Here is a 16422-nt window from a genome sequence, read left to right as displayed (position 1 = left end):
GTGAGGGGTTACCTAACACCTGCATCCCTGGTGGCTACGTCTTCCCACCCTGTCAGAACGAGCATGTGATGTGGCTTCCGCCTCCTGGTCCATTTGTTCTGGGAGCCGTACCTGCCACTGCTGACGGATGCCACCATTCTGGTCGTTGTTACTAGCATCACCTGCATTGGTCTGTTACGGGCATCCCTAGGAGGAGGGCTTACCAGGGTTGGCCTCATTCTTCCACTAGTCAGCCTCTTTCCTGTTTGGGGAGTTATCACAAGCATCTACGGATCTCGGCACCCACCACCATCTGTTGAATGCTGCCCTTGTTTGAGGACAGGTAATGTCTAAAGAAATGGAGAAAACTTGGAGTGTTTTCTCTTTTATAGATACATTACCTGTCCTCAAGATTTCATCCCGCCCGGGCCTCCCCGCTTCCTGTTCTCTGTGCAATGCGCTCAAGGAAAAAGAAGGAAGTTACAGTCATGTGACCGGAACTAGAGAGCAGTATGCAGTAGAAGAATTTAGGCCATCCCATTGGCTGTTGGGATGTTCGGACCAGACCACTTGCGTGGGGGGGGGAGGTGCCCTTGTTTGAGGACAGGTAATGTATCTATAAAAGAGAAAACACCCAAGTTTTCTCCAATTTTAACTGAAGCAAACTATTGTTTTCTCAGCATTTGTTTTTGCAGAGGCCAATTTTTTTTAATTACAAGGGCTGAAATATCTGTAGTTTAATATTTGCTGATGTATCATTAAATGAATATTCCTTTCTGTATGTAAGACGAATTATTATTGCAGGAAGAAGAAGTAGAACATTACACTGAGCAAATCACCACACTGGAGGAACGAACCGGGTCGACCAAGGAGATGTACATGCGATATAAAGCTGAGTTAGACCAGAGTGAAGTGGCTTTCAAGCAGGTGGAAGAACGGCTTAAAGCTAAAACTGATATTGCTGAGCCTCTTGAGGTGCGCTTTATACATTTGTGAAGACTGCTGGGAAAATATACTTTTGATATACTCAAATGAACTGAGTATATTTTACTTTTGTATTTTCAAATACAGGTTTACACTGTCCCAGTGTTGATCACATGGTCGGACTACAAATTACTCTGGGTTTTTTAGACCCACTGCCCATGAAATTGTGTAACAAAAGGCCATATTATCCTGTCTGTGGAATACTGCATATAAAAGATCCTTTGCTGCTAATCGAAAAGAGCAGCACATTGCATGGTGACAGTGGGTTTTTACTCATCTGTGTGGTCTATTTCTCTGACTCCACATAATCATAATTAAAATGTGTTGAATGCATAGCTAAATGAAACATTCATTTCTTCCTTCCTGTGTTCGGGAAAAGATGCTGCAAGCACACCATGCATAAAAGATAATTACTGTTTCTCTTGCCTCTCTCTCTCTCTCTCTCTCTCTCTCTCTCTCTCTCTCTCTCTCTCTCTCTCTCTCTCTCTCTCTCTCTCTCTCTCTCCTCCTCCTCTCCCCCCCCCCCCCCCCCCCCATATGTGATCAGTTCTGGAACAGCCCTTAATACCTCATGGGGATAAGTTAAAACAGGTCATAAATCCCTGTGTAAATTTGACTCGGAGTGTGAGGCAAATTTAACGTTTAGGCTATATTTATGAGTGACCGCTGTGGTAATAATAGTGATTACTTTTTATTACTTTAATTTGTATTTGTACTTGCCATTAGGTTGAAAGTCATTATTTGGTACCTCAAGTGTGAAAAACTCAGGCCTCTGACATGGGTCTTTGTGTTCGAGAAACCACACACAAACACACACACCCTAAAAAAAAATAATTTAGTAATTAAAATATATACTTGAACTTAGAACCTCAGAATTGTTTGGTGAGATTTCTGGTTTACTTAATGTTGAGTTAAAAGACTACACTGTTTGTCTTCATGTTAACATGTGCTCGCTTGATGCATTGTTTGTTTGGGATAAATCCCTGTCGATGGGCCTATTGGGCTATTTCTTGTTCCAGTCACCACAACTGGTATATCAACGGTCATGGTATGTGCTATCCTGTCTTTGGGATGGTGCATATAAAAGATCCCTTGCTACTAATGAAAAAATGTAGTGGATTTCATCTCTGAGACTATTTGTCAAAATTACCAAATGTTTGACATCCAATAACCGATAATTAATAAATCAATGTGCTCTAATGGTGTCGTTAAACAAAAAACAAACTTTTTCATGTCAAATGACTAGAATTGAAACTAAACATTGGTTTGTTGAAACTTGTAGGAAGAGGAGGGGCACACTCGTAATGAAATAGAACTGGCGAAGAGTCATCGCAAACATTACGAGTCCAAGCTCAAAGATCACCAGAAACTTGTTAATGATCTCAAGAAAAAGGTGGAGGAGTTCAAAGAAGAAATTGAGGTTGGTTTTGTCCTTTGTTTGAAATTTCATTTAAACTTTATGGAAATTTTTCTCTCTTAATTGAAAAACTTGTTAGTGATCTCAAGAAAAAGGTGGAGGAGTTCAAAGAAAAAATCGATATTTGTTTTGTCCTTTGTTTGAAATTTTATTTAAACTTTATGGAATTTTTTCTCTTAATTAAAAAACTTTATTGAAAATATATGGTGTTTTAGCACAAACAAAAAAGATGGTAATTTGCTGCTCACCATTAGAATGAGTAGCTTGTGTAGTGGCAGCAGGATTCCTCTCTAATATTAGACAACGTGTCTCACCTACCGTTTTAACTTCATTTTCGTTCTTATGTCCACTTTCTTTGGAACACACCTCAGCTATTTGAGCTGTTTGTTTAGAATAGGGCTTAATAGTTCGTGAGAAAAGGAAGAAGTTTAGTGGGCTTACTCGCTCTGGAGGGGCAAACCCAGTATATACCAGCCTTAAGGCCAATACCCTCTTGGATAGTAGTCACATTTTAAATAATTCAGTGTCTCGTCTTTGCACATTTCTAGGCTTTTTAAAAATATTTTTCAAATTTAGATATATCTATAAGTAATTACTGTTGGGGATATCCCATTTAATAGCATATTTTATCTTATAACTTACTCATAATAACCATGCAATAAACCCATTTGACATTTTGATGTATCAACTTGGTTTATATATATATATATATATACAGTGAAACTTCTCTAAACCGAACACCCTTGGGACCGAATAAAATGTTCGGTTTAGAGGGGTGTTCGGTTTACTGAGGTTTTAAGAAACAGCCTTGATAACCATTTTTTACATTTTTACTATTAATATTACCAAGGTACAAATGTGTGTTAAATTACATTTATAAACCAACAATAACCAAATTAAAGTGGAAACTCTTTATGTAGATTGTTGAGCTTTTGTGAACAAACGTTAGGACATGTTGACAATCGATATGGAAATGAAATGCTATTGACGTACCTACGCAGCATATCGGAAACAGAAGCAGACTTATTTGTCTAAATAAACTGGAACAGAGACAATGAGAATGCAATGAATTAAATTTATGGTTGCTTTGTCGGGTCCTCGTGTAAAATAATCAGATATAACCAGCAATAAATTTGTTCGGAAGAGGTAATAATCTCATTCCCAATAAACACAGTGCACATGATTATTCCCGTTACAAACTTAAAGGTGTTAATTGAATGACAAGGCTTAACCGAAATCTAGGTAACAGAGACTAATTAGAGCATTGTTCGACAAACGCTCAAACATGTCCCGGACACGCTACACCGAGCATGCGCATACCATCTGGTATAGTTAGTAACACCGCGACTTTGACAACTAATTGGTATGGTCGAGACAGGCGACGCTCCTTCAGAGTTTTTAATTGTTTGGTCTTCAGAGGTAAAAATTTTATTGAATAAAGAAAACGGGACCCGGAAATTCGTTCGGTATTCAGAGTAGAGGGGTTTCCAGTTTTCAGGGGTTTATTTCAGTGGTTAAAGCTGCGTAAAACGTGGGACCGTGAAAAAAGTTTGGTGTTGAGGGAATTCCGGTTTACTGAGGGTCTGGTTTAGAGAAGTTTCACTGTGTGTGTGTGTGTATATATATATATATATATATATATATATATATATATATATATATATATATATATATATATATATATACACACACACACAGTTTTTGCTGTCAGTGGGTCCTTTGTTTACAAGTTAATAAGACATGTACACCTGAGTGTAACATTTTGAAAAGATTTAATTGAAGTGTGTGACGTCAAACTACATATGTGCTAATCGTGATGACATCATATCACTGATGAAGGTGATTAATTAAATATCGAGGCCCGGGATTTAGCTTAGTCGGTTAAGTGCTCGTTTGAGGTGCTTGCATCGCAAGATTGAACCACCTCTGTGGATCCATTCAACTGATTGAGGTTTTTTTTTTTCTTGTTCCTACCAGTGCACCCACAACTGGTCAAAAGCAGTGATATGTGCTTTCTTATCTGTGGGAAAGTGTATGATGATTAATTAATTAATGTGCTCTAGTGGTGTTGTTAAACAAAACAAACTTTTACTAAATACCGAATTACCATGTTATTTTAGAAGTGTTATAGGATAACTAGAATTTGCTGCTTGAGTTTTTTACTATGGAGAATCAACCTCCTCTAGATAATCATCAAAGCCTTGACAAATATTGATTAACATAGACGTGTATGAAAAAATACTTGTGACAAATTGTCTACAAATCATGATTCTTGTTTCTATATTCAGAGTGATATATTGAAAGCAACTCAGATCTGTGCAGAGCGCATTAAGACTCGGCGCACAGCCCAGAACCTCGAGAGTGAGATAAACCAGATTCATAAGAGGATTAAAGCAGAAGAGAAAAGGTTTGATATATTGTCTTTTGTTTATACCTTTATTGGATTAGTGTGCGTCCATCTTTAAAAAAAAAATAATAATCACCTCACCAGTACATTACTATGTTGTTACCAAATTGTGTGGCCCAGTCTTTAAAGTTATTTAATTCCAAAAATAATGAAATAATGAGTAGTATCAAATTTATTTGATGAGTCTGCTGGCATTACAATAAGTTAATTTTGTTTATTTAGATGTATTTAAAATTTCAAATTAATAATATTTTGTTTATGCGCTTTGTTTTTCTTTCAGCCGAGGAAATCCTGAAGAAATCACTCGGAAATACCACGAGACTCAAGAAGTGTTTAAGAAAATCCGAGTCGAAGTTAATCATCTTTGTAAATTTCTTGAGGTTTGTCCTAATATGAAACTAAGTTTATCATGCCCCATGTTTATAGATGTTTATAGAATATAGTACTAAGTTCTTAGATGTTTTAGATAAATAACAAGGAAGCATTTATAATCTATGCTGCCAGAATATATCCAGGGCTTCTAGAACGTTTATAAAATCCACTAGCCATGGGATAAGTGATTTTAACAATTTACTAGCCACATTTAAAAATTCACTGGACCTACTTTACTTTAAGTTAATACAATTTTACTCATTAATAGTAATAATCGGATATGTCACCTAAAAAGGGAGATAGAGCTTAACCTTCTGAGTACTGCAGGCGAGATATCTCGCCCGACGTCACGTCAGTCGATATACTGTACACTGTATACAGTGCATTCCCCAATTCATATTTCTCGCCGTTTTGCACATGACACTCACCGGAAACGGAAATATAATTAAAGAAAAAGATTTTTTTTCAAAATGGTGGCTTTCGTTTTGATTTTTTCAGGGATTGATAGCTGATTGTGACAGCTAATTTGATAATAAATTTGATCGTTTTACCAACAACGAAAATTACCAAATATTGCAATATGAATCGTAGTTCGGGTTTAAAAAAAAATTTGGTCAGAAAAACACTGTTATCAGGAATAATGGACATAAATACTGGACAGCTGGCCACAAATGCCCGTAAGTAAACACAACTTTTTCTATTTTTTGCCTAATTTTAATCACCATTAGCCGATCTAAAATAATAAAAATTACAAAAAAAGACACGAAAATAATACTTACCGATTCATATGTGAACTTTATTTCATGTATTTATAAAACATTTAAGTGAATATATGTTAGTAAAAATTATAAACTTGTACCCACTCAACATTGGGGTGGTGGTGGGAGGGGGGAGTGGAATATTCATATTTACAAAATAGACTTAACTGCAGCATTTGACTTCTTTTTTTTTTCACTAGCCATCGGGCATGGTAATAGCAGTTATTTACCAGCCCAACACTGAATATCACTCACTAGGAGTGGGGCTACCATAATCTAGAAGCCCTGATATATAAATGAACAATCTTGTTTCTTTGTACAACATAGGACAATCTATTCAGTAATAAAGATAAATATTTCAAAATTTAATCTTGATAAACCCACCCACCCCCAACATTAAAGACCTCTAAGTACAACTGACGATGACATAATTATGAATTAAAATGTTACTGTTATGAAGATGAAGATGCAGCTGAATGGGGCACATCTAGACTTGTAAAATAGCCTTGCTAGTGTTCATAGAACATTCTGTTACTGACACCTGAAAGGCAGCCAAAATAGTTAGTGATCCTAAAACGGTGGCACTTGAATGGGAGCAGAGAGGGCATCATTTACAATATATGCAAGGCCATGGTGACAGTGTCCGATGCTTCTGATCGTCTTATCTGCACTGCTGATCACATTCTTTGTACTTACCAATGCCGCACTTCACAAAGATCTCTTTGCTCTCAGTCAACTAGATATTGTGTACAAAGGTGAATTCCATAAATAAAATGGCTATGGTCACCACCCTCTTTTTCGCTTATCAAGAAGTGGCTATATACATAGCAGCCATATATATATGTAGCCTCGGCTAATTATATGGCAGTCATATTTTTTTGAAGAAAGCTCGGTGTTGGCCAACCACAACCCATCTCAACATTTTCGTGGTAAACATGGGTCTAGTTAAAAGAATTTGTAGCAACATGGCAGATTCTGTTAAGCTTTGTGGTTTTCATACCTCTGACTTAGGATGATGACTCTTTAAAGGTAGGGTCAACTCAAACAAGAGTCGTATGTGTTGGAAAGATGCATACCCGGACCACCAACACATACTGACACTTTAACAAATGAAAAACAGGTAATTTTAGAGTTAATAAAAAACCATGATTATTCCTGCTAACTGGGGGCAGCCATTTTGTTTCATTTTTGTGACATCCGGTGGTATAGCTTGGGGCGAAGTGACGTCGGCTCCATCCATCGCCTCTATGCACGGTGTAAACTAACGCTCTAATTTACAACAAGGCGCTTTGCTTTTATCAACCTGACTTGTCAAACAACATAAATGACTTGATAGTATAATAAAGTATTTAACTAAATATATTTCAGTTTGCATCAATAGAATGAAATGGAGTTATAGTATTTTTCTTTTTGAAAAAATCCAAAAAAAAAAAATGCATATTATTAGGTCTATTGGTCTATTCACATTCGAGCAAAAATGACCACTCACTAAGTGATAATTTTCTTTTCTTTGGGACGATGTGATTGGTCAGTTTTGTGATATTAGATGGGAAAGTCTACTTAATCAAGGGTTTTACAGAATTACTTACAGTAATAAAGCAGGATGGCTGATAATGTCCATTACAATTTGAGGGGTTCAGTGCACAATACCCTGTGATCTTAATAAAAGAGGCACGTCTTTTTAGTGTGTCTAGACACAGTATCTGGGGACCGTCTAAATATACACCTGCCAATCAGGAACCACAGGTACAGGCAACGGAAAGAAAATACCAATTAACCAAGAAAACACTCCGATTATTTCAGTACATGGGTTAATTTATGTGTAAAACATAATAGTTATTTCAACACTTTAACAATGGTGGTTTATTTTGTATTGAAAAATGATATATAATTGTTGCTGGCTTACTGGGATGGCTATTATTACAGAACATTGTGATGCATCCGCAAAAATCGGGTATGTTTTGTTTCATCAGTTCGAAGACCAATTCCTGACGTAACCACCAGCTCGCCAGAGGGCGTATTCACTGGGATGGTACAAAATGGTTGCGCCCGTTATATATAATAGCCGTCGCATTTAACCGTTGTATTAATTAACTATACGATTATACTTGTTGATATTAAGCAATAATGTGCGTTATATATTGTTGAATATGCATACCAGGCCAAATGCCTTAATTGTCCCCTCCTTTAAGAAAAATAATGTCAAAATAAACTTTTACTTTCTGTGATTGGTAGCTACATATACTCTGTCAAAAAAGAAACGCATAGGCGAAATATTCATGAAATTATCTCTTTAATACAAAGTGGCATAATTTTGTTATTTATGATCGTATCGCAGTCAAATTTGACATGAATATGTGACACTGTTCTTGCTATGGACTGACGGCAGTGGAGGCGTTTTCGTCACCAAACAGCATCGCACGAGGGCACTAAAATAGGTACTGTGTGTGGCCACACCAGCAGCAGCAATCACTGCGCGACATCTCCTTGGCATATACTGAATGAGTCTCTGAATCCGGGCACGTGGAATCCTAGCCCATTCTTCCTGCAGTGCATGTGACAGTTGTGGAAGTGTCTGATGTTCAATGGGGTTGAGATCTGGCGATCTTGATGGCCATGGCAGCACATTAATGTTCTCGTTCTGTAGGAAATCCATTGTTACACATGCCGTATGCAGCCTGGCATTGTCCTGCTGAAAGAGTTCTGTCTGATCCAAAATGGGAAGTATGTGATGGCGAAGAATTTCATCCCTGTAGTATACAGCTGTCAGGTTGTCTTATACGAACACAGTTTCACTTCTGTCGGTGTATGAGATGTCTCCCCACATCATGACACTCCCTCCACCGAATCTGTCGTCTTGGGCGACACAGTTGTTGGCAAAACGTTCATTGCAGCGTCTGTAAACGTGTTGTCGTCCATCATGTCGCTGTGGAAAGAAACTTGACTCGTCGCTGAACCATACTCGCCGCCAGTTTTCCAAGTTCCACCCCTGTACATCCGTGCACCAGCAAACACGTAAATGTTGATGTTGACGTCGCAGGACGGGGCCAACATACGGTCTCTTAGCCCGTAAACCAGCTTCTCGAAGTCTGTTCCAAATGGTTTGTGCAGACACCCTTCTCAAACCAGGTATGCGGCCAGCAGTGTTCATTGTTGTGGCAGTTCAATGTCACAAGTGCAGAACCCGGATGTAGCGATCTTGTGCTGCAGTTGTTATGCGAGGTCTTCCACTTCTGGGCCGGTCTTCAGCTGATTGAAACTGCTGGTACCTGTCCCAGAGATGTGAAATGGTGCTCTGATGGACGTTCATGTGGCGTTCGACTGCTGACTGTGATTGACCTAACTGGAGGCGGCCTATTGCAATATTTCGATTCGGCAGGCTTAGTCTTGGCATCTTGTAACTCATCTACGTTCGAAATGGAAATGAGGCATCATTGCGAGCATTGCAGCTTTAAATACCCATCACTACCCCAATGTTTTCCCTGAGTTTATGTGCATTCACCAAAATCTGACCATTTCACGCCGATTTCCTGCAATTGTCGCACAACGTGCATTAAATTTGTTTTAGGGTGCATTGGGGCATGCTGTCCCATTCCAGGAACATTAACAAACATGATCATTCAGCAACATTGTACAAAAAACAATATTTTGTAAAATCAAACACTTTTCTTCTTTCCCTATCACCTGTGCGTTTCGTTTTTTAACAGTATATAAATAAAATAATGCCAAATAAATACAAACATTTAATAGCAGCCACTTGTTTTTTGGCTGAAGTGCTATTTCTAGCGTATGATCAAGTTGAAGCAGGTTGTAGCTCAGTGGTACAGACCTCACCTATGCTTATGTCTGAATGGAGAAACTAACTGAATTCTGACATTTCTATCCAGTGGAACACAAGAACTATATCAAAGGGTGTGGTATGTGATGTCCTTTCTGGAAAGTACAAATAAGAGACCTTGTTCAGGTCTCTGCAAATTGTGAGAATGGCAATTTAGTTTGCTCATTGCTTTCCCAAATCTAATTTTGCATCACCAATTTCTCAGTCATGCATTAAATTTATGACATCATTTACATTGTTATAACAGCTTATGCAAAAACAAAATGGGTGCTTCAGGTTTTTCTTTTTGTTTTGAGCACAGTGAGGTCTTATATAATGTTATTAACAGCTGCTGAAGAGTTGTGGATACTGAGAAATTAATTTCAAGTTATTTTATAAAAGTCTGATTAAAGTTGAACAATTCGGTGTTTTTGAGGTAAGTATGTTTGTACTTAATTTGGGCGTCATGTAATGTTTAAATATAATTAAAAAAAAAAACCCACAAAAGCAAAAACAGACCAAACACAAATTTTTTTTGGAAGTTTGTAAAACAATATGGTTACGTGCAACCTTTAAAAAAAACACCCTGATCTGACGAGACTGGTCACCGTTTATTTTTTTTACGCCTGCACTGTGTTAGAATAACAACTGTTTGGGTACCAGTCACTTAGTAGTTAAAAGAAAATTGCCCCAAAATTACTGCAACATTTTGTTAACTTGGACTTCAATAAAATTACATCTGTAAGTATATTCATTTCAGGGATGGGGCATAGATTACTGGTGACCATATATTCATTAGTGAACTGTTGCATGTGAAAGAAAATCGAAAGTATTGACTTGTAGATCCATTTTCCTTTTTACATATGATTAAGGACCGTGGACACGTTTTTAAATATGACAAGAATGATATTGATTGTTTGTTATACTGAAGAAATACCTTTAAAAGGATAATTAATTTTTAAATTTTTTTTAATTTAATTGGCTCCGACCCCTAAAAAAAAAATTTGTAATTTTAGGAATGTATTCATTATTTTCAAATAAAAGACCTTCAATACCATTATTATAATCAGTATAATCGAGTAATTGGTCATTATAAAACCCATTCACGCCCAAAAAGGGTTGAACATAACAAAACGGCCATTTTTGTCGCATAATCATATATCATACAACATGTGGAATGTAATAACACTCATTTGTGCATACCGGCCTCGGTGGCGTCGTGGCAGGCCATCGGTCTACAGGCTGGTAGGTACTGGGTTTGGATCCCGGTCGAGCCATGGGATTTTTAATCCAGATACCGACTCCAAACCCTGAGTGAGTGCTCCGCAAGGCTCAATGGGTAGGTGTAAACCACTTGCACCGACCAGTGATCCATAACTGGTTCAACAAAGGCCATGGTTTGTGCTATCCTGCCTGTAGGAAGCGCAAATAAAAGATCCCTTGCTGCCAATCGGAAGAGTAGCCCATGTAGTGGCGACGGCAGGTTTCCTCTCAAAATCTGTGTGGTCCTTAACCATATGTCTGACGCCATATAACCGTAAATAAAATGTGTTGAGTGCGTCGTTAAATAAAACACGTCTTTCTTTCTTTCATTTGTGCATTACAAATGAACATTACCATCATCGTCGTATGCTACATGTAGTAATCAGCAACTCCTCAATCGTTGCCCACATTATCATAGCATGCTCAATTGTACAGAGTAAAGAGCATCAGTCGACCTTGGAAAAAGTAGTATACAGGTCAATGTCAATATGTAAGAGGACAAAATGTGTACCATTAATGTTGTATCTCTGTCAAAATGTCAACTTGTGTGTGTGTTTTATATGAGAGAGAGAGAAGTGAGACAGAGAGATAGTGATATGGGAGGGGGGGGGGGGGAGAAGGACAGAGCAAGAGAGATAATGGATGTATGTGTTAGGTTTTGGGAAATTCAGTTTCTTCATAATTACAAAATTTGGAATAATTAGATACTGCTTCATTGTTGGTTGTATGGCTTATTAGCCAGCCTGTCTTTGATTTTAAAAATAAGTTAGTGGTATTAAAAAACAAAATTACATCACCTTTGCTGTGTTACTGAGACAATTATATACACATTTAGTGCTGTCAAAGTTAAACAGTGGTTTAATTGGTGAAACGAAAAGTCATAGAATACATGATTAGGATTTTTTGGAGGGTTTTTTACATATTAAGTATAATGTCAAAGTTGACATTTTACCTGGGTACCACTTTAATAAATTACAGCCAGTGCTCCACAACTGGTGTAACAAAGGCTGTGGTGTGTACTATCCTGTCTGTGGGATGGTGCATATAAAAGATCCCTTGCTGCTAATCGAAAAGAGTAGCCCATGTGTGGTTCTTAACCATATGTCTGACCGTAAATAAAATGTGTTGAGTGCGTTGTTAAATAAAACATTTCCTTCTTTCCACTTTTATAGTTGACTTTTTTTCCAGTGACATTTTGTCCTACATCCGTTAATAATAAAGATGTGGTTAATAGTGGTTATTTTTATGTGATTCCCTAACAACAGATGTGTCAGGGCCACAATAAATGTATTCATAATAAGTTAAATAACAAATCATTCAAAATGTAAACAAATATCCACCATCTTGGATTGTAGTAAAGACACAAACAGAATGATGTTGATAACGGGCGATCACAATTATACATTAAATCAAAACATCTAAATTTTGTCATGTACTGCAAGAGTAATAAATTAAATATAATTACCTCACAAAAATAAATACTTGCAATAATGACAACAACACTATTTTTCAATAATTAAATGCGGTATCGTTACTTTTTCACTTTGCCACTGAATATAACGTAAAGTGGCAAGTAACATGAGTTCTATATTTGTTATAAAGTTTTATCAATGTATTTTATACCTGTTACAAGTACTGGTATTCTTCCAATATTAAACCATAAATGTTTTATAGACGTTGACTAACATGTGCTTTTAAAAAATTGCATACAGCAATGGCGTAACGGATGCCGGTGGCACTATCAGTCTTCCGGTGCGGTCTCTAATATGATCGATGTTGGTTGATTTTTTTATTATTATTTTTTTCTTCATTCGATCATCATCATGATGGTTTATTTGTTTTCCCCTCACTGACCACCGGACTCTAACAATGTACATATTTGTGAAATACTAGTATATTTATGACTACTAGCATTTGCATTTTATTATTTTTTTATAATATCGGCGAATTAATTACAGAAGTGAACTCGTCCCTTTTTTTAATGGTTACAATTTTTATGGTCCCAGTAAAGAAATTCTCGGGGTCCTCCAGCCCCTAGGGGAAACACTGGCGTGATATACGTATTTTGGGCACAATACCTTGACTTTAATGCTATCTAAAGCTTTGAGACCATGAGCCACAATTGTTATATCTAACCTGATTGTTGCTGATTAAACCATGGTAGAGTGTCATAAAACAGACATTCCATTCCTCGCCACCTTAGGTATCTTGGTGTTTTTTAATTGTGTTGACGTCAAATTTGTTTTTTCAGCTACTTCTAAATTCTCTTCAAATTCGAGAGAATGGCTATAAATTTATTCGAAAGAGTTACTCTTTACGAACAAAGACTGCTTTTTGCCAGTTTGATTTCAGCGCTAGACACAGTGCTAAATCTCCTGGTTTAAAAATGTCAATAGACCATGATCGTCAAGAAATTATTTTGAAAGTAAGTCTTTAATGTGGTGAAACATTTTGCATGTTCAGATTAAAATGGCATCAGTGTATATTGCATTGTTATTCCATCCCAAGTGTTTAAATTTTGCTTGCAAATAAATAATTATGTCATGACTGCTTCCCATTGGTGTATATTAAAATAGGGTATTGGCTTCCTTTTTTCTTTTTTTTTCTTTTTTACAATAAAATGTTCTGATGTATTACATTGTTTTTGTGGGCATGTTCTCACTAACTTAGTCACCTAGGCTACTTCAGTTAAGTAGCCCTCTACTTTGCAATTTAACCAATCACATGTAAATTTCACTTGCAAAATTAGATAAATGTCACATTTGTTAAGGATTTTAAAAAAAAGAAAATCTCACAAAATTTTCTCCCTTGGTTCTTTGGTTTGGTTGATAACTAAGAAATAAATTTTTATCAGCAATGGGAACTTGTAGACATAATTAAAATAAGCAAATTGTTAAATCAATTTGGCATGGATTGACTTGTTGCTGCTTTTTAAAGTGCTGTACACACTTTGTGTTAACATCAGGATATTCCCAGTGGCAGTGGTGATGGAATTTCATCATTGTCTGCAATTTTCTTATAACATTAGGGCTGTTCCCGTAACTAAAATATGTTCATTGGCAAAGTATTTGGACATGTATTACATTTCAACATTTTTGTTCAATTGCAGACAATTCTAATTTATGTGACCCAGTTTTAAGAATAATGTTTTTAATGTACATTGCAGATTGGACTAATTGTGGTCTTCTGTTTTTTCTTTCTTTGCTTTTTGACATTTTTGATTAAAATTTCTAATTAGATGATTAATAAACAGCTACGATAATTGGTACATAAATATCAAAATGTGAAATAGACACAGTTGAATTATATTTATATAAAAAAAAATGGGCAAAAGAAGAACATGGGAATAGACTTTACCAGGCTCTAATATAGCAGGGTTTTTTGCTGAATGTAAGTTGAAGTGGCTCAGTTATTAGCTGTAGTGAAAAGCTGAAGATGCAGTAATATTTTGGACCTAATTCAATTTCAAAAACAAAATAACAGACGTCAAGACATCAACTTGTTTATTGTCATCGCTCACTGAACACCTTGTCAGTCCATTGTTTTACATTAACTCCCGAATTATACATCATCACATAACATGCCATATGCAGTTAATCTGTAAAGCATTGCCAGATTCATTTCAGTAATGCACAAATGACTAATTATTACTTTTATTATAGCATACAAATGACACATTAATTTCAGTTATTTAATACTATCGCGTCTTTTATGAAAATCTTCAATTGTTTTGCTTAAATTTTATTACTGAAAGTAATAGTATTTGATGATGAAATATTATGACTTGAACCAAGTGTATATATTGGAATCTTTCTTATTTAACACAATATAACAAAACATTATAGAATGTACCAATAAATGTTCCCTTCATTATTTTTAGTAAACTTCTCCCCATTTCTCTACTTTTTCAATTATAGAGTAGGGCCTGTTTACAAAACAGATAATTCAAAATCTGCTGTATTGATTTCCATACAAAGGGCATTTAAAAAAATAAAGTTGAAGTGCCATATCTGTGTCTGCCAGATTCACAAATATACAAACATTTTTTTAGATGAAGCAGAAACATTGGTAAAATTGTAATGCAGATAAAAAAAACTTTTTGGTCATGCAAATTAAAAACTTTTGTCTTTCATATATTTTAGATCTCACCCATATTTTAGCTTCTGGAACAGCCTCAAGTCACATTCAGACACTGCTTTTGGGTTCCTCTGTCTTTAATGAAAATCATGATGAAAAACTTCATCGCTGATTTTGTCTGGCTTTCTAACTCATGCTGGAGTTGGTCTGGCAAATGCTTTCACAAATCTGCGCGCTACTGCACTGGCAATATGCTTGCCACCTTAACTTGTTTTATTTCATGACAATCCATTATTATTACTTTTTACAGCATAAAAATTTTGATTCATATTTTGCAGCATCTGGAAAAAGTGATGGTCCATCGTCAACATCAATATAACGAGTTTAGACGGTTGATTGGGCTGAGAGCCAAGTATTTCTTTATTGTGCTTCTTAGTAACAGGAACTACAATGGCAAGATGAGTTTCAATCATAGCAAAGGGACCCTTGAGATGTCTGTAAGTCAGATACGAAGCCAATGGTTGACAGTCCTAATATTTTTATATTGTTAAACTGGCAACATCTAAAAAGTTGAGCCAATATATCTTTTTGGGGATTTGATGAAATGTCTTACCCATTTTAGTCAAGCATAAAATAAACAAAATTGTGTACCCTTGCTCTAATCAGATGGGATGTAGCTATAGTAAATGGTGGAGTGTACACCTGAGGTGCAATGGTTATTAGGATCGATCACCTTCGGATGACCCATAGGGTTTTTATCCCATCCCATTCAATATATTAAAGGCCAGGGTATGGGCTCTCCTGTCATTCGGAAAATGATATAACAGATCTTTTGCTGTGTTAGGTAGGAATGACGTGCCAGCAGGTTTTTGTTTTTAGAACTCTAGACAGTTTAAAATGTACTAACGCATGAGTAAACATATGTTTCATTTGCTTGCTTTCCACATCCAGGACAGCTTCCTGTATATGGTTAAAATATCTTTCTTACACACCTGTTAGTGAAAACATTCATTATTAATGATAACACAAACCAATAACATACATATGTGTTATAACAGTTTAAAGACATAAGACTGGCTGCTCCTATGTGATGTACCTGGTCACCACAACCATATCATCCAATGAAAGAAAGCCCAATCAAAATTGCTTTGTAACATATAAGTTAACCTGAAATTGATTGATTTGTGACAATCAGGTTGGTGCAAATGCAATAGCTATAAATAAGTTTTAGCTGGGGAAAAAACACAAATATATTTTAAACCTGGTTTTTGAGATGGTAAGAAATAGAATACGGTCATTCATGTGTTAGGTACTATTTATGTTAAAACATGTTTAAAAACTTATCGAA

At 36.2% G+C, this 16422-nt stretch overlaps 1 protein-coding gene across 3 annotated transcripts in view; it reads left to right on the top strand.

The window, feature by feature from the left end:
- The window catches only part of LOC121374205 (structural maintenance of chromosomes protein 6-like), a 59849-nt gene that overhangs the window by 32171 nt on the left and 11256 nt on the right, over positions 1–16422 (top strand). Inside the window, exons 20-24 of one of the 3 annotated variants that reach the window (XM_041501192.1) lie at positions 784–954; positions 2246–2383; positions 4669–4787; positions 5068–5167; positions 15413–15571. In XM_041501192.1, coding sequence (XP_041357126.1) covers positions 784–954; positions 2246–2383; positions 4669–4787; positions 5068–5167; positions 15413–15571 — 687 coding nt within the window. Of the gene's footprint in view, positions 1–783; positions 955–2245; positions 2384–4668; positions 4788–5067; positions 5168–13248; positions 13423–15412; positions 15572–16422 lie in introns of all 3 variants that reach the window. The other 2 variants (XM_041501191.1, XM_041501193.1) reach the window with 2 other exon arrangements.

This window comes from Gigantopelta aegis, chromosome 6, assembly GCF_016097555.1.
Source record: "Gigantopelta aegis isolate Gae_Host chromosome 6, Gae_host_genome, whole genome shotgun sequence".
Lineage (NCBI taxonomy): Eukaryota > Metazoa > Mollusca > Gastropoda > Neomphalida > Peltospiridae > Gigantopelta > Gigantopelta aegis.
This window is presented reverse-complemented; position numbering and strand designations above follow the sequence as displayed.